This window comes from Puntigrus tetrazona, chromosome 20 (assembly GCF_018831695.1).
Source record: "Puntigrus tetrazona isolate hp1 chromosome 20, ASM1883169v1, whole genome shotgun sequence".
Classification (NCBI taxonomy): domain Eukaryota; kingdom Metazoa; phylum Chordata; class Actinopteri; order Cypriniformes; family Cyprinidae; genus Puntigrus; species Puntigrus tetrazona.
This window is the reverse complement of record NC_056718.1, coordinates 19,628,417-19,647,511: the sequence shown is the minus strand read 5'-3', so window position 1 is coordinate 19,647,511 and position 19,095 is coordinate 19,628,417. Positions and strand designations below refer to the sequence as shown.

The 19,095-nt window shown below is 39.1% G+C and overlaps 1 protein-coding gene across 1 annotated transcript; it reads left to right on the top strand.

Annotated features, from left to right (window-relative positions):
- The first annotated feature begins 423 nt into the window (after positions 1-423).
- Positions 424-18,726, top strand: cad (carbamoyl-phosphate synthetase 2, aspartate transcarbamylase, and dihydroorotase). The gene is given in 47 exon segments (XM_043219773.1): positions 424-885; positions 1,824-1,963; positions 2,069-2,198; positions 2,294-2,436; positions 2,515-2,656; positions 2,849-3,020; positions 3,630-3,815; positions 3,965-4,074; positions 4,208-4,350; positions 4,474-4,605; positions 4,765-4,998; positions 5,246-5,467; positions 5,586-5,774; positions 5,859-5,983; positions 6,072-6,205; positions 6,709-6,821; positions 6,968-7,218; positions 7,307-7,553; positions 7,664-7,762; positions 7,845-8,069; positions 8,220-8,402; positions 8,924-9,142; positions 9,234-9,269; positions 9,271-9,402; positions 9,783-9,965; positions 10,269-10,373; positions 10,468-10,710; positions 11,244-11,325; positions 11,418-11,441; positions 11,444-11,583; positions 11,696-11,860; positions 12,058-12,189; positions 12,259-12,460; positions 12,804-12,994; positions 13,089-13,229; positions 13,450-13,539; positions 13,717-13,873; positions 14,138-14,176; positions 14,892-14,930; positions 15,235-15,401; positions 15,497-15,571; positions 16,649-16,861; positions 17,085-17,210; positions 17,365-17,520; positions 17,598-17,699; positions 17,784-17,878; positions 18,008-18,726. Coding segments are annotated over 47 exon segments (6,768 nt in total). The 5' UTR covers positions 424-791; the 3' UTR covers positions 18,108-18,726.
- Positions 18,727-19,095: the final 369 nt, after the last annotated feature.

Genomic DNA, 19,095 nt, shown 5'->3' with positions numbered 1-19,095 from the left:
AAGTAAATGCTATGTGTATGATATTGATAAAAAAAAAAAAGAAAGAAAGAAAATTTCACTGCACAAGACATTAATGAATAGACTGGAGTCCTGTATATTACTTTTGGATTATTGTGATGTTTTTATCAGCTGTTTGGACGCTCATTATCACAACACCCATTCAATGCAGCATATTTATTAGTGAGCAGGTAATGCAATAGGCCTACTGCAATTCTCAAATATATTCAAATTAATAAACAAAAAAATGTTGTGTTTATCCAATATAATTTCTTCTTTTGGGGTATCCTATGGGAGACTTACACACAGGTTGAAATACAGTAGATACACATTTGTGTCCTTTATTATTGTTTTTTCATAAAATATAAAGTATTTTTTCTCTTTTTTGTGAATGAAGCCTGGAGCAGGCCTCTCCCTCCTCTCTGACGTGGTGACGCGCGGTGTTCTTCACGCTAGTATAAAATCAGACGAAGTTCTCACGCACGGCTCCACGCTGCTGTGACTGGAGCAGAGCGTGGACTTCTCTTTACTAACCAGAGCTCGTCTGGTTTGAACCCGCTTAAAACATCGCAATCGGCCAGCGAGTTTCTTCTACATCAGGACTGCATTATATCTGGCCTACATACCGAGATCCGAGATCGCGTATATCTAATCCGCATCCGGGTGAACATCACTTGAGCAGCGTGGTTTTCACGTGGGAACTTCGGCGCAACGGCTCAACCAGTTCGGTTAACATACTCTTAAGTGCTAGTTATTCTCTGAGATTCCGTTTGAGTTTAGGAGTGCTAACAGTCATGTTGCTGAAAATGGCATCTTTAGTATTGGACGACGGGACAGCGTTTAAAGGCCGTCTGTTCGGTGCCGTATCCTCAGTGTCTGGTGAAGTTGGTAAGTGAAATCAAAGAAAATATACTGAAAATAACGTGTGTGTGTCCCTATGCCCTGTGCTCTGCCACCATTCCTTATCGCACGCTTGTCCTGTTTTCTAACCGGAAAGCGTGACCCATAAATGTGTAACCGACTATCAGGAAGTTGCACGTGTCCGATTTCCCGCTAAACGTTTAAAAGTGAACACTCGCCAGTAGCCACTTCCCAGGGCATGTGTGACACATTCCTGACATCCCAGACATCGTTTTAGCTTCATTCTCGGCTCAGTGACATAACAAACATGTTTTATTTTGTGGTTTAGCGTCGTAAATCGTTAGACAAAATTAAATGAACATTTTCTTGACAAATACTTTTTTTTTAATTAAAGTTGTTTTATGTCTGCACTAAAATGTAGTCATCACTAAATTTGAAAAAAAGTTATGTGTGTTTTATTTGTAATGTGTTTTTTGTAAACACAAGGACAATGCAAAAATATAAAAATGAATTGTAAATGAAAATTAAAAGTATCTTAACGTGCATTTCTGATATTAAAAAGAAGTGCATTCCTTAGTTTGGGGGTGTTGAATAAAAGGTTCTCTATATAAAATAAATGTGGAAAATGTTAATTATTTAAAGTTTGACAGGTATAAATGTTTCTGTTTGTTTGTTTTTTTACTTTGACAGTTATCCAAGATATTTGACTTCAAGAATCTAAAACCGAATAAAATAAACTAATTTTGCATTTTCATGAAGGATGATTTTCATTTGAAGATTCATTATTTATTTAGGCTGGTATTTGCAGTCAATTGCATTAGGAATGACACAATCACTCGTACGTCATGCATACACCCCCACCCCCCCGGGAACCGTGATAAAGGTCAATTAAAAAAAAAAAAAGTAGGTTGCTGATATACAATACCAGTACTTTGACATTACTAAGTGATGTATTGTGTCCTCAGTTTTCCAGACAGGAATGGTGGGTTATCCAGAGGCTCTCACAGACCCCTCTTACAAGTCTCAAATACTAACTTTGACATATCCACTGATTGGCAACTATGGTGTTCCTAAAGATGAAGATGGAGAGTTTGGACTCAGCAAGGTGTCTTGTTTTTTTCTTGTATCCCCAAACATTTTTAATGTGTCATAGTTCTGATACTACAGGTATGATGTGTTCGTATGATAAATATTCCTCTTTGCGCTCTAGTGGTTCGAATCTTCTAAAATCCATGCTGCTGCTCTCATTGTTGGGGAACTCTCTGAGAATCCTAGTCACTGGAGCTCTGCCAAGTCTCTGGATCAGTGGCTCCGAGAGCAAGGCATCCCTGGACTTGAAGGTCAGTCAGTGCAAATTCTTCTTCACCAAGAAGAAGATTTGATTCGTGCAAGTGATTGGGTTTTGTAATTAATACTAATGTTACTGTAAAATCAGGGGTTGACACGCGAAGCTTGACCAAAAAGATCAGAGAAAAGGGAACAATGTTGGGGAAACTTGTGGTGGAAGGAACTTCAGCCAATGACGTTCCATTTGACAATCCAGACAGCCGGAATCTTGTGAAAGAAGTTTCCATGAAAGTAAGTACTTTGGTGTTCTTTCGGTATGATTAATCTTGTTTAATGATGGCTTTTTTTTTTTTATGCCTGATTCAACAGGAACCAAAAGTTTTTAATCCAGAGGGCACGGTGAGAATCACTGCCATCGACTGTGGCATCAAGTACAACCAGATCCGGTGCCTTTGCCAGAGAGGTGCCCAGGTCACCGTTGTCCCCTGGGATTATCCTTTAGATAACAATGGTGAGCCATGGCCCTGTTCACATATTACTGAAGAATGAGTGGGTTTTTGTTTTTCAATGTTTAAAGATACATGGCAATCTGCTCTTTTAGGGATAGAATCTTTTTACATATTCCAAAAGCTACGTAGTAAAAGATGTATACTGATTCTAAAAATCTATAGAAAATTATATCGCTGTGCTTCTGATTTTCTAGATTTTGATGGGTTGTTCATCAGCAACGGTCCTGGCAATCCTGAGTACTGCAAGGAGACTGTAGAGAATATACGGAAGGTGGCATGTGTGGAGAATCCCAAACCTGTCTTTGGGATTTGTCTGGGCCATCAGCTTCTGTCTTTGGTCATTGGCGCAAAAACATACAAAATGAAGTAAGCAATTGGTTTGTTCTTTTAATTTTCTGTTTTCAATTTGAAACTGCAGAAAGATATTTAGAAAAAAAATAGCTTTTAGAAAAGCATTCTTTTAGTGAGTTTAGTATAATGCTAAAAATGCTTATAATATTTTGGACCTGAAGGAAAATGCTGCTGTTGTTGTTGAAACAAAAAATCATTAAAAGAAGACAACGATACGGCATAATAATATTATGCTGTGTCATTAAACCAGACAGCATCACTTTATGGCTAGTGGATTAGGGGGTTTGCAAAGGAACAAAAGGCTGGTTCCTTGGCCTTCTCATGCCATTCCTGTTATCATGAAGAAGCAGCATGGTGTGAAATCTAATTGCTGAACTCAGCAGTTTAGTCAGGACCTAGGATAGGCTAGTCTGGTCCTGGGATAAGCTGTGGTGTTTTTTTAAAGAGTCCTGGGATTGTTGCGTTGTTTTGCTTGTGCTCAAGGCCGGGTGAGATGCCAGTCTACAGGCCTTTCTTCAGAAGAGAACAGTCAGCGGGTTCATTCAGATATGATTAACGTTTGTGAAGCACCTAGTTGTGAATATTGAAAGCTGCAACTTCATTCACGGCCCTTGTGTGTTTCAGGTATGGTAATCGTGGCCATAACCAACCCTGCATCCATAAAGGAACAAATCGCTGTTTCATCACCTCCCAGAATCATGGGTTTGCTGTGGATCCCAAAACTCTTCCAGAAGACTGGGATGTGCTCTTCACCAACGCCAATGACAAAACTAGTGAGGGCATCGTTCACAACCACAAACCACTCTTCAGGTTAGGTCCAATTTATCATTTGTGTGTTTTTTTTTTTTTTTTTTTTTTTTTTTAATACATAAATACAGTATCAAAGCTTTTAATAAAGGGCTTAAATGCTTTTAAATGTTGATGTTTTTAAAAAAAAAAAAAATTATTCTCATTATCAGTGTCCAGTTCCACCCTGAACACATGGCAGGTCCAACAGACCTTGTTGGTCTCTTTGATGTATTTCTGGATGCGGTCAAAGATGCTAAAGAGTGTAAAACTGGAAAATCAGGTGTTCTGCCATTTACACTTGTTCTTGTTGGATAGTTTACATGTTTGTTATATCTGTTTGCTGTAATTACAATCATTGCTGATGTCTTGTGATTCTGATGACACGACTAATTACTAAACCCTTGTTTTCGCAGTTAAGCAGAGACTAACAGAGCACCTAACTTTCCCTGGATCTCCTGACCCAGAAGCGTTTGTTCGACCTCGTAAAGTTTTGGTTCTAGGTTCAGGAGGGCTTTCCATTGGACAGGCTGGAGAGTTTGACTATTCTGGTTCTCAGGTGATTTGTCAAAAGAAAAAGTGTTTGGAGACAATATTTGGGGAAAAATATGAACATCTGTGTAATAAGCTAACCAAAAGTGTTTTTTTTTTTTTTTTTTTTTTTTTTTTTGTCCTTTTTCAGGCTATAAAAGCTCTGAAAGAAGAGAACATCCAAACTGTTCTTATCAACCCGAACATTGCCACAGTACAAACCTCAAAGGGCCTGGCAGATAAAGTCTATTTCCTCCCAATTACACCAGAGTATGTCACACAGGTGAGATAAAGCTGTCAATCCCATATTTATTTACATGGGCTAGTTTTCTTGACCGATTTTTAACCTGAAGTAATGCTTTAAAACACACTGTTCAGCTTTAGATTTTAGACCTGATTTTAAAATGTTTGTTAAACATTCTTCGTGCTGTCCTTCAAATAGGTGATAAAAAACGAGCGTCCAGATGGAGTGTTGCTCACATTCGGTGGTCAGACGGCCCTGAATTGTGGTGTGGAGCTTACCAAACAAGGAGTGCTGGAAAAATACAAAGTGCGTGTGCTTGGAACCCCAGTGGCCTCCATAGAGATGACTGAAGACAGAAAGATCTTTGTGGAGAAGATGGAGGAAATCAATGAGCATGTTGCCCCCAGTGAAGCAGCCATGTCTGTTGAACAGGTCAGCTCATTACTCTGCAAAATATCATATTTATGAGTTCAATGAAAAGCTAATAATTCACACATAAAATGAAAAATAACATGCTTATAAAACTAAAGAAATAATTTGTTTGTTTACCTATGTTTCATGTGACCATAAACCGACAAATGTTATAACCAGTGAACATGCAAAATGTTATACGTATGCTTTATTTTAAAGTTTAGGGGTACTTCAAATACTATATACTTTTTGTGTGATTTTTCTATAGGCAGTGGCTGCTGCTGAAAGACTCGGCTATCCCGTTCTGGTCCGGTCAGCTTTTGCTCTGGGTGGATTGGGTTCAGGCTTTGCAAATAACAGAGAGGAGATGATCACATTGGTCACCCAGGCCTTTGCACACACATCACAAGTTCTGGTTGACAAATCACTTAAAGGCTGGAAGGAAATAGAGTATGAAGTGGTGCGGGACGCCTATGACAACTGCATTACGGTGCGAAGCTCCTAGAGCTGTTTACTCTTTTATGCTGACATTTATTTACACGCCTTCAAATTTTATCAGTATGTGTTGGGCCATTTATACTATTCTAATTTGATTCCTTTTAATTTAGGTTTGTAACATGGAGAACATTGATCCTTTAGGAATTCACACTGGGGAGTCCATAGTAGTGGCTCCTAGTCAGACACTGAATGACTATGAATACAATATGCTGAGAAACACTGCCGTCAAAGTTATTCGCCACTTAAGCATTGTGGGAGAGTGCAACATTCAATATGCTCTAAATCCTGAATCTGAGCAGGTAATTCACTTGCTTTTATCATCCAGGAAAAATTTGTCTTGGGAAGCAGTGATCAAGCCATAATCGCATTCTTTGTCTTGATAGTACTACATCATTGAAGTCAACGCACGTCTTTCACGAAGCTCTGCATTGGCTAGTAAGGCCACAGGTTATCCGCTGGCCTATGTGGCCGCTAAGCTTGGCTTGGGAATCCCTCTGCCCATGCTCAAGTGAGTGTGGTGTGTGTGTTTTGTTTTGGTTTTTTTTTTGTTGTGGTGTTTTGTTTTTTTTTTTTTGACACAAGTCATTGTTTTACAGGAATTCGGTGACTAATTCCACAACAGCCAACTTTGAGCCCAGTCTGGATTACTGTGTGGTAAAGGTTCCTCGTTGGGATTTGAGCAAGTTCCTCAGAGTCAGCACTAAAATTGGCAGTTCAATGAAGAGTGTTGGTAAGCCTCCGATTTATATTTGAACAAAATAATAAAAACTTTGAAAAATCTGTATATTGAATTTCTTAAACGGGTGTGATTTTAACCAAAACTATTAACTGAAACTGTGGGGGGAAAAAAGAATGTAAAGTACATAATTACTAAAACCTAATCTTAATTAAAGCTGACACAAGTAATGGGTTTTAGTTATTATGAATGTAGTTGTTTTTTTATATATGCATTTATTTGCTTCAGCAGTTACATTACCATTTCTTTAGCACCATCCATTCAAACCTTATTTTATTGTTATTAAACTGTTGATGGTAAATAAGAGGGAGTAAGACAGATATATGCATAGTTTCTATGGTTTAATTGTTAAAGTACCATTGCATTAAAAAAATACCTTGATTTTTAATATGGCTATTAAAAGGCCCCTTTTTTGTCTTTAGTTTAGTCTTTAGCTATATTTTCTGAACTCACATATCCACTATGTTGTGATTTCATTAAGTACTCTTCCATCTCAGGAGAAGTAATGGCCATTGGCCGAAGCTTTGAAGAGGCCTTCCAGAAAGCTTTGAGAATGGTGGATGAGAATTGCGTTGGTTTCGACCACACCATCAAACCAGTGTCTGAAGAGGTCTGTAATGAAGTTACACATCTACTATCTCACTCCCATGTCAGATGCATCATTGTTGTTTTTAGTTGTTGTTTTTTTTTTTTTTTAAAGTCATTTTAAAACCCACATGAAATCAAAAACTGTAATATAATTATCTCATATTCAAGGAGCTGCAGACACCCACAGACAAGCGCATCTTTGTTCTGGCAGCTGCCCTGAATGCCGGCTACACTGTTGAGCGGCTCTATGAGCTGACCAAGATAGACCACTGGTTTCTGCATAAGATGAAGAACATCACAGACCACGAGAAACTTTTAGAGGCATATAATCAGGATGAGAGTTCCATGCCACCTGAGGTCATGAGGAAAGCCAAGCAGCTGGGCTTCTCCGATAAACAGATCGCCCAAGCTGTGCAAAGGTACTCAAAAAACCGTACAAAGTTTTTACTAAGAATGTTTAATATGGGTCACGGTAGATGACTAAATCTGCTCCTTTCCCTGCTGTAGCACTGAGCTGGCCGTAAGAAAGCTGAGACGTGACTGGAAGATCCTTCCAGTGGTCAAACAGATTGACACAGTGGCCGCTGAATGGCCAGCTCACACCAACTATCTGTACCTGACCTATCACGGCTCCGAAAGCGATGTGGTTTTCGAGCAGCCCCATGTCGTGGTGATCGGCTCTGGCGTTTATCGCATTGGGAGCAGCGTGGAGTTCGATTGGTGTGCTGTTGGGTGTATTATGGAGCTAAGGAAGGTGAGTCATCCGTATTAAGGGATAACTGACTTTTATGTGGCTTAAAGTGAAGCATAAATTCATTATTCTGTGAAGTTTCAGTGTGTATTTGAGAACTGTGCATTTCACAGATGGGATACAAAACGATTATGGTGAACTACAACCCAGAAACAGTGAGCACAGATTATGACATGTGCGATAGACTGTATTTTGATGAGATCTCATTTGAGGTAAGAAAATAAATTACAATGTCAGTTATTTATGAAAATTTAAAAAGGTATAAATATAGCATTTGCCTGCTTTTAATCACAGGTGGTGATGGACATTTATGAGATGGAGAACCCAGAGGGAATTATTCTGTCTATGGGTGGACAGCTGCCCAACAACATTGCTATGTCTTTGCATAGACAGCAGTGCAGGATCCTGGGTACCTCTCCTGAATTCATCGACTCTGCAGAGAACCGCTTCAAATTCTCCAGGATGCTGGACACCATAGGAATCAGCCAGCCCCGATGGAAAGAGCTGTCTGATATTGAGGTAAAACATGAAGAGAATTCATTTTATTCAACTCTGAGGAATACCAAGGACACTCTGGAAGTGCAGTGTGACATGAATAACCAAAGGAAGATATAAGTTCATTTAGAATTGCTTGTAACATCAAATGACCCCTTGACACTTCTCTTGTAGTCTGCTGTGGGTTTCTGTGAGACGGTGGGTTATCCCTGCTTAGTGAGGCCATCGTATGTTCTCAGCGGGGCTGCTATGAATGTTGCCTACTCGGACAGTGATCTGGAAAAGTACCTTAGCAATGCTGTTGCTGTGTCAAAGGAACATCCTGTTGTTATCTCCAAATTCATTCAAGAGGCCAAGGTAAGTCACCTAAAAACAGCATTTACGTCTGCATGCACAGCTCCCACCCTCAGGCAGTTCTGGTTATGTGTGTGTGTCTATCTATGAGAAAGATGAGTGTTAATTACTAGGTAATGCTGTTAGTCGGAACACAAAAAAAATTGCTTGTCTGAACAGGCTTTTATCACAGACGTTACAAATATATTGTGTAACAATCACGCAATATAACTTCAAGTCCTCATTTGTCTTTCCAATTGCTATTATTCCTCAAATTAAGAATGGATTAATAAGACTCTAATTTAGTGTATTATTCCTATACGTGATAGACATTAGCCATTAATCAAGTTTGATTAATGAAATTGATCTTGATAATTAGTCAAGCAATATTGCTAATTTTCTTTAGACAATGGCATTGAGTCTGTGGAATTCCTACTCTCTAGTACTTTTTAGTAGTATTGCTGTGTTAGATATTTAAAGCTATTGTGGGGCAGGCTTTTTTTTTTTATTTTAATGTATTTTTGATGGTAATATTTTGCTGTCAGGAAATAGATGTGGATGCTGTGGCCTGTGACGGAGTGGTCATTGCTATAGCGGTGTCTGAGCATGTGGAGAACGCAGGGGTACATTCTGGAGATGCTACACTGGTGACTCCCCCTCAAGACATCAACCAGAAAACCATGGAGCGCATTAAGATGATTGTTCACGCGATCGGACAAGAGCTTCAGGTCACCGGCCCCTTCAACCTGCAGCTCATTGCCAAAGTGAGTTCTCATCATTTATTTATTTTAGGCCAGGATAAGTGCATTTCATAATATTTGGTGCTGAAATGAAATCGTGTGTGTTTGTCAACAGGATGATCAGCTGAAGGTGATAGAATGCACAATGCGTAGTCTCACGCTCCTTCCCTTTTGTGTCCAAAACACTTGGTGTGGATCTTGTTGCCCTAGCAACAAGAGTCATATTGGGAGAGGAATTTGAGGCTGTCGGGCTGATGAGGGGGATTGGCATTGTGGGAGTTAAGGTATTAATCTCTGTGACGCTTCATTTTACAGTATGTGTAGTTCCCTGCTACATACATCGGAAATATCTTGTACCTACGGGCAAATGAGTGCTAACCCAGGGTACTTACTTAAAGGGCATGTACATGATGATGAATGGGAAACACAGCTGTACTTGACAGACATGCATGCATGTCAATATTTAAAAACCAATTACCTTCTGTGGATAAGAACGATCACTTATAGGTAGTGACCGTGCATGGTAACGAATTATACATTAAGTACAGCAGTGTCTCTTACAGACAAGTGGGTATGTCAGTAAAGTCTGTTTTTAATGGGCACTCTTGAAATATCTTGGTATTTTTGTAGATCTACATAAGCTTGATTTGCATTTGACCCTTAGGTTCCTCAGTTCTCCTTCTCACGGCTGGCTGGAGCAGATGTGGTTTTAGGTGTTGAGATGACCAGCACCGGAGAAGTGGCCTGCTTTGGAGAAAACCGATATGAGGCCTATCTAAAAGCCATGCTCAGCACTGGCTTCAAAATCCCTAAAAAGAATATTCTCCTCACTATTGGTACTTACAAGGTAATGGCTTCCTTTTGATTCATTTGAGTATGCACATATTATTTTGATTCATAAATCTAACTGTCATTACTGAAAGCAGTGGTTTGTTAATTTCACCACCATTGCTTATTCCATTAAATAAGGCTATAATTTTAACAGATACTTTACCATAAAATGTATGACATTATAAAGCTACAAAAAACTGTTTGTTCTTTTTCCGTATCAGTCTTTGGGTTTGTAATATGAGCGTGAGTAATTATTGATAAATGTGAACTTCACCTTTTTAAGTGAAAATATTGAGGGGTTTATTTTAAATTCTTTCAGAATAAGAGCGAGCTCCTGCCCACAGTCCAGACTTTGGAGAGTTTGGGTTATAATCTGTATGCCAGTCTAGGCACTGCTGACTTCTACACTGAACATGGAGTCAAGGTATAGTAAATAACAAGTAATTTATAAAAAAAAAAAAAAATCAAATTAAGTTATGGTGAAGTTTGCTGTTTTATGAATTCCGTTTGTCTGTCAGGTGATGGCAGTGGACTGGCCTTTTGAAGAGGAGAGCGACTGCCCTAGTAAGGACAAACAGAGGAACATCATGGACTATCTAGAGGAGAATCATTTTGACCTAGTCGTCAATTTGTCCATGAGGAACTCTGGTGGAAGACGCTTGTCCTCCTTTGTGACCAAAGGTTACCGTACTCGTCGAATGGCCATTGACTACTCCGTGCCGCTCATCACTGACATCAAGTGCACCAAGTTGTTTGTTCAGGTGGGCTGACAAACTCGCATTGTCAACAACCCAACAAAATTAAAAATGTGTACTACAGATGTGGCCATTGCAAATATATTAGACATTTCACTGGTATTCCAGCATAAATACGCAGATGTCATTCCTGAAACTTTGCAGCGTGCGTGTATTAAGTTTCATACAATTTCTGAACGCATTATAGCCTAGAAAGAGCACAACGCATGCTCTTCCATATCGTCACTAAAAAGAGGAAGTCAGATAAATGTGGTACTACATGGTTTTTGGCAAGCTATTTTTTTTTTTTTTTTTTCTCAATGGCTTACAGTATCAAAGAGAGGGAGCATTTCTAAAGCTAGTTTTAGTTTGTCAGTAAGGTATAAAACTCTATCTAGTGGGTGTTTTGGGAAATATATATGTATAGATCTCTCCTCTAAGATACTGAACTGATTCTCATTTTGTGATCCTGGTTGGAAAAGCTCTGTTCTGGCCACATCTGTTTATGCTATTGTATCTCTAAAAATCTTTTGATTTTAAAATGTATGTGGGCTTGGCAGGCACTGGGCCAAATTGGTCAGGCTCCTCATGTGAAGACTCATGTAGACAGCATGACCTCACAGAAACTCATTCGTTTACCTGGTGAGTGTGGACAAATACAAAACAGAGTTATCAGAACGAATATCACTTTTTACATCGCTATTGATTAAATTTTTATTCTTGCATGTTTAAAGGTTTGATTGATGTCCATGTGCATCTGCGGAGCCTGGTGCCACCCATAAAGAGGACTTCTCCTCAGGCACAGCTGCTGCCCTGGCTGGAGGAATCACTATGGTGTGTGCCATGCCCAACACCAATCCTGCCATAATTGACCCCAACTCCTTTGCTATGGCACAGAAGGTAACATCAACAGACTTATTGGCTTGATTTATGTACATAAAACTAAATGGGGAAGTTGCAGTGTTATGTTGCAATGTGTGTCAATGTTTTTTTCTGCCATGAATATGTCTAGCTTGCCAAGGCTGGGTGTCGCTGTGATTATGCTCTTTTGTGTGGGGCGTCATCAGACAATGCTACAATTCTTCCATCCATTGCAAGCTCTACAGCTGGTCTGAAGATGTACTTGAATGACACATACTCCACTTTGAAAATGGACAATGTTTCTCTGTGGATGGAGGTAAGGAAACTACAAGGTATACTACAAAAACATAAAAAAAATACTGTTGTGTTTATTTAAAATCTTCTTAAATCTTTTTGTTTTCTTAATAAAAGGCATGTAAAATATTTTTAAATATTCCTTTTTTATATTTTTAATGCAATTTTTTTGTTTTACTGTCATGATGGAATTCAGTTACCATTTTCTTTTGTATGCAGCACTTTGAAAAGTGGCCAAAGCACTTGCCCATTGTGGCACATGCAGAAAAACAGACGGTGGCTGCAATCTTAATGGTGGCGCAGCTGTATCAACGCCCTGTTCATATCTGCCATGTCGCCAAGAAAGAAGAGGTAATTTCTTGATCCAGTTTCTTTACATGTTCCTGTGATTTGTGACTACAATCATGTGGTGTTTTTCAGATTCTGATCATTCGTGCTGCTAAACAAAAGGGCATTCAGGTGACGTGTGAAGTTGCACCCCACCATCTCTTCCTGTGTGAAGATAACGTGCCTGCTATTGGAAATGGCAGAGCGCAAGTGCGGCCCATGCTTGGTACCCGTGAGGACATGGAGGCATTGTGGGAAAATCTAGACATCATTGACTGTTTTGCAACAGACCATGGTAATAATGGGATCAAATCTCTGCCGAGCATCACCTTTTGTTTAATTTTGTTTGTTTGGTGAACAAGTGTACAAACTGGTTTTAAAATCTCTAATTTGAGACTGAAATTGTGAACTTAAGTGTCTGCTTGAGTTCCAAACTGTATATAGAACTTAAGCCTATTCTTTCCTGTTATGCAATATTTTCTACTTAATTGATCAGTCGTGCTTTCTGTGCCTGATCAAAAACAAAAAGACATTCAAGCAGTCCTACAAGATAACTCCAAACCTAAATGGCCACATCTGAGCAGTTCTTGGAAGCTTTTTATTTAATTTTATTTAATTTTTTTTTTTTTTACTTCCAGCCCCTCATTCAGTAGAGGAGAAAATCTCTGAGAAACCACCTCCAGGTTACCCGGGTCTGGAGACTATGCTGCCTCTGCTGCTTACGGCCGTCAGTGAGGGTCGCCTTACTATTGATGACATCGTCAAGAGGCTCTATGAAAACCCCAGTAAAATATTCTCTCTTCCTGCTCAAGAAGACACTTATGTAGAGGTATTTCAGTTTGACAAAGTTTAGATGGTGAATGCAGATGGCTGCCTAAAAATGAAAAACGTTCAAATTTCAAAGTGATGCTTGACATTTCCAGGTGGATTTGGAGCAAGAGTGGACCATTCCAAAACACATGCAATTCACCAAGTCAAAGTGGACGCCGTTTGAAGGCATGAAAGTTAAAGGAAAAGTCATGAGAGTGGTGCTCAGAGGAGAGGTAGCCTATATTGACGGACAGGTAAAGCTCTCTCTGGAAATCATTCAATCAATCATTTTTTTTTTTTAAGACCATTTATTATTAAACTGTCATTTTTGATCACTTTAATAATATATATATATTATAACAAATAATACCTTTTGAACGATAGTGTATTTACTTTTATAAGTGTTTCATATCTAGTTTATTTAATTTTAATGTTCATTTTAAATTTAATGTTCAATCATTCATTTCTCTTAAGGTATTAGTACCTCCAGGTTATGGTCAGGATGTGAAGTCATGGTCAACACCCCCAGCAGGACCAGCTGAAGTGATAAAGGATGCACCTAAAGTAATACACTGACTGATTCTTAGTTACAATCAAAAACCTGAACATGCATTGTTTGTGGTTCAGCTTTTGCTTTCTAATGTGTACTGGCTAACAAATAGCCAACCATCCATCCATTTTCCAAATAGCTGATTCTTATTAATGTCATTAGAAGCAAATAACCATGCCTGCCATTTACAGCGTGTGAGTGAGGCAATGACTCCTGAGCGCCCCCGCCAGACAGCACCTGTTGATGTGGTCCGAAGCCGTGCCCCGAGTCCCCGCCGTTCAACTGGGGATGGACGCTTCATTCTCCCGCCTCGTATCCACCGCACATCTGATCCTGGTCTGCTTCCAGGTACATACAGAGTGGCAGACAGGGTATTCCACAGAGCTTGTGCATGAGTTTGAGTGCCAAATAAACCACTGTACTGGAAATAATTGCTTTAGTTAAAATTATTTCTTAATTCATACAGTGGTTTAGTTGGATGTCCGCTTTTGTTTTGCTAGCATCAGTTGTTTGTTTGCGCTTGTATGTCCCTTGAACTTGCAAATGGTTCAGTTGAATCATTTCCTGGTCCAATACGATCCTATCTCAAGCAAGGCATGTTTTTATATGCAGGTTTCAAAAGATCTACAGTACAAGCCCAAAAGGCATTGGGTAAAGTCCATGTGACGTATAGTTTTATCAAATCAGTATGCAAGTCTCATGATTCTGCAGCTGTGTCTGTGAATTGAAAATAAGTTTTCATTTTTTCCATCTTCCGTTATTTTCATTCGATCAAGGTCACTTAAACAGTCTGTCTTTTTTCGAGCATGTTTCGTAATTGAACAAACTTAAAAACTGAATGTCTCAAACAATAAAATCAGCTAGGAAACAAAAGGATATTACATAAGTAGATGCATGCAAAATACTTCTAAAACCTGATTTTAATTTGATTTGTCTTTTTCCAATATGTAATATAAAAATCACCAAATTAAGTCTGTATATGAATAGTTGACAAAAATGAGTTTGTCATGTGGAGGGGGGGACTACACACAAATGGCATGAGAAAAATGTACATTCATTTAGTTTTGTCACACTTTTTTCTGTAACACTGCAAGACAGACACAATGATATGTCAACTACCCATATACACTTGTCTTTATAATGATACTAATAATTTACACTGAATACAATTTGGAAACCTTTTATCAAGCGTTTCATACAACTGACTTTCAAACCAAGTTATTTATTTTATTATTTTAGTTTTTTGGGGGGTTTTTTTTATAGAAACTGCATTGGCAAATATTTTATTTACAAAATTGTTAACCCTTTTTAACTGTACAGTTACTAATGCATTGTTTTCAAACTTTGTGCCTCAATGTTTGAGCAGCTGAAGAGGAGGTGTCATTAAGAGCACCGTATGATGCAGGTTTGACGTTTGTAGTGATGTTTACCAGAGCTTTGCCGCCCTTAGCTTCTGTTCTCTCTGCCAATCTGTGTTTCTGGATTCATTTCATGGGCATATTTTAGTCTTAAGCATAATCAAAACAAGACATGATGGTCTGTTACCCTGCGCTGCCCATGCTTTGCATGCATGCTGTTACTTGTGATTCAGGTTGATCCCAATGAGCTCTTATGCCGTATTCAGTTTATTGGTGTAAAGTGAGATTTACTGATACATGGCAGTGATGTATTGCTTGCTGATTGTGACGCTGTTCTGCTTCCATTATCAGAATTGGCTCCCCCAATGGATGCATATGCACACCCTCCTCCCCTGGCCAGGATTCTGTCACCTCAAGCTGGGCAGCAGCAGATCCTGCCCCACCCTCAGACCTCCCCACTGCTACACCCGCTGGTGGGCCAGCACATACTGTCTGTGCGCCAGTTCAGCAAGGAACAGGTGACACCATGTTATCTATCCAGGAATATTGTAATACGCGTGTGTAGTGTGTGATAAGTAGTGGCTTAACAATCTTTGTTTGTCTGGCATTTTAGATGTCACACTTGTTTAATGTGGCACACACTCTTCGCCTGATGGTGCAGAAAGAAAGACCCTTGGATATTTTGAAGGTAAACTGACTTACTAAACACTTGTTTAGGGTGGTGGTGGTTGTCTAAAAGGTTCAGCTCAACTTTTTATGAGTTATTAAATTGAATCAGTGTAATGATTACTGTTTCTGAATCATTCTGGTTCTTGTTTTATTGAATCTTAGGTCAATATTTTCTGGAATTGATAACACTGTAAAGTATCTTATTGCAATATCATTGGTTCTCAATGTTATTAAAATGCAATATTGTTTTTAAATGAACTATTCGAATGTTTGGGGTTAGTAAAATTATGGTGCTTGGATTCTCATAATATACGTGCATGCCACAGGGGCAGTTGTGGCCTAATGGTTAGAGTCAGAGCTGTAACACGAAGGTCACAGGTTCGAGTCCCGAGGTGGTGGGGGGGGGGACTGAATAACTAGCGCCCCCAACTACTCCCTGGCCACCGCAGCTTAGTTGGGGGTCTCACCTCTGTGTGTGTGTGTGTGTGTGTGTACAAATTCCAAGTATGGGTCACCATACCTGGCCACAAGTCACTTCACTTTTTAGCGGGCATTAACCAGAGCTTACAAAACTACAAAGCCCAAACTTTTGAACAGTAGTATGCATGCATATGTGTATAATAGATGAGAGGAGGAGAGGGTAAGTTGCTGAAGGGAGATGGTCTCATACTAATGGAATTGACTTGGCAATGGAATTAAAGATGCAGAATTCTTATTGGAAAGTGTGGAATAAGCAAATTGGACCTTGATTCAGCCTGTAGACCACAATATCTTTCGATTACTTGGATTCATTCTGTCCAGTAGTAGAGTAGATGCCACTGGATGATTTATAGTTTATTACAGGCCATCTTGAGCATTCATTACATAAACCTCCCCAGCAGGAGTATTTAACTGCTCAAGTCAGCCGCAGTCTGGAGACAGGGTGGTGTTCAATCTGGCAATGACATGTCAGTTTCAAGTACACCTCTTCTTTGAGGAATGAGTATCTGTGGCCTTTGGAAGCAGAACCACTTGCTGAAGCAGATGTCTTAAACTCAGATGAAACAAGTAGTTTTTAAGCTTTTCTTTTAATTCCATTCTGCTCGTGTTCTCCCAGGGTAAAGTCATGGCCTCCATGTTCTACGAGGTGAGCACTCGCACCAGCAGTTCGTTTGCAGCAGCCATGCACCGTCTGGGAGGGTCTGTGGTGCATTTCAGTGAATCCACATCCTCCACTCAGAAGGGCGAATCTCTGGCTGATTCTGTTCACACCATGAGCTGCTACGCTGATGTCATTGTTCTGCGCCACCCAATACCTGGAGCCGTAGAAGTGAGTTAAATGTTAATGCAGTCATAGCAGAATTTTCTGAATTGTCATTACTAGAGTATTTAGTGTCATAAATTCTATTTATTTGTAATGGACAACATTCACCTTGTTTTCTTTATAAATATTTCACGCCTTTTATGTGTGAGATTCATTAGTGTATGCTAGTCAAAAAATGTATTTGTTTTATGTTGGCATTTGCTAAAATGAAAATGTTTCTGGTTTGTAGAGTGCAGCAAGGCATTGTCGGCGACCAGTGATTAATGCTGGTGATGGGGTTGGAGAACACCCAACTCAGGCCCTTCTGGATATCTTTACAATCCGAGAGGAGCTGGGAACAGTCAATGGCATGACTGTGAGTACACGGGGGGGGAAATATTAGCTATTAGCTTGAGATTTCTGTTTGGAGCTGAAGTGTAATTTCTCTAGCATCCCCAAACTGAATGTTGATTTTACAGTTTTTGGTCATTTTTGGATCTTTTCTTTTTTTTTCTCCTTTTAAATCTTAGATTACCATGGTAGGCGATCTGAAACATGGCCGCACTGTGCATTCTCTGGCTAGACTTCTGACTCAATACAGGATCACCTTGCGCTATGTGGCCCCCAAGAACCTCAGCATGCCTGCCGAAATAATCGATTTTGTGGCTTCCAAAGGCATTAAACAGGTGCTAATATAGACCATACTTGAGACCTTTTAATTTGTTTACTTTGCTTTTCTTAAATGTCTAAACTATATCCACAGGAGGAGTTTAACAGCATTGAAGAGGCTCTTCCAGAGACCGATGTTCTGTACATGACCAGAATACAGAAGGAGCGATTCGCCTCTGAAGAAGAGTACAAAGCGGTGAGAGATTTTGATGAGATGATCTTTCAATCTGCTTTTGTCTCGAATATCAGCATTTTATTAATGATTTACTCTTTCTGACAGTGTTTCGGCCAGTTCATCCTCACCCCACATATCATGACGGGAGCCAAAAGGAAGATGGTTGTTATGCATCCGCTTCCCAGAGTCAACGAGATCAGGTTTGCTATTCTTAATTCAGCTCATCAGGGTAAAATCTAATTAAGCAGGCTAAGTAGGAAGTTACAAGAACTGGAGTGTTAAATACAGTTTTGTTTGCAGACTTTCCTAACCCTTTTTTGGTTTTTTAGTGTGGAAGTGGACACAGATCCTCGGGCTGCTTACTTCCGGCAGGCTGAGAATGGGATGTATATTCGGATGGCACTGCTGGCTACCGTGCTGGGTCGGTGAAGGGAAAATCGTGGTCAATTCTTGGACATTTGGCAGTAAAGGGAAATATTTTGTTCAAAATCCTGATTCCATGACTTGTTTATTCTGTATACTCTTCATATAGCTCCAGTGTGTGAGATTTTGTGAAAAGTACCCAGATTTATTGTTCCTTTTTAGTGCGGACTGCAATAAAATTCCATATGTTGAGAGTTTGATTGCTTACATGCACATTAAAGCAACCACAGTGCAATGTGGTTAAACTAGTTTCATACTAAATATCTCAGATGCTTACAGTTATGTAGCACTTGAAAATAGTAGATTGCTCAGTTTCTTCATTTAACTTCAAAATCAGCTAAATTTAGCAAAGTTCTACAATAAACAATTGTACTGCTAAATCGTAAACTGGTATAGTATAAGTGTAAATGCTGTTTCGTTTTTTTTTTCTTGTTGTACATTTACAACAATAGGCATATTTACATGTGATCATGTTCATTTAAACATTCTGGTAGGGGACTAGGGTTTTGTAAATCAATTTATTTTTTTTTTTGCAAATGCTAGTGCAGATATGGTAGGAAGATTGTTCTTTTGAATCAAACTTTTGTAATTGTATTTTTAGACAATTAAAAAAATGCAATCTCCATTCTTTCTCTGCTTCTCTATATCTATGTTCTGTGTACTGGTACAAATTAAGGGGGAGAATATCAATAAATCTGTGTTGTGTGTGTGTGGGGTTTTTTTTTTTTTTTTTTTTTAAATGGCCTGTACTAATTAAAATGCAAGGAAAACAAGTACACAAATGGCATCTGTCATTTAGAGGAAAATCGATGTGTTAGAAACTGGCGGGATATTGTGGGGTTGTAGTTTACATCTTGCCTAAGTAAAATAGGCAAAAAAACATTTTACATTATTATCCCCAAAATCAAAAGATATGGTTCAAAATTATAAGAGTTAGAGCATTAGAGTATAATACTTTTTGCATGATTTTGTTAATGCAATTACGTTTTTTTTT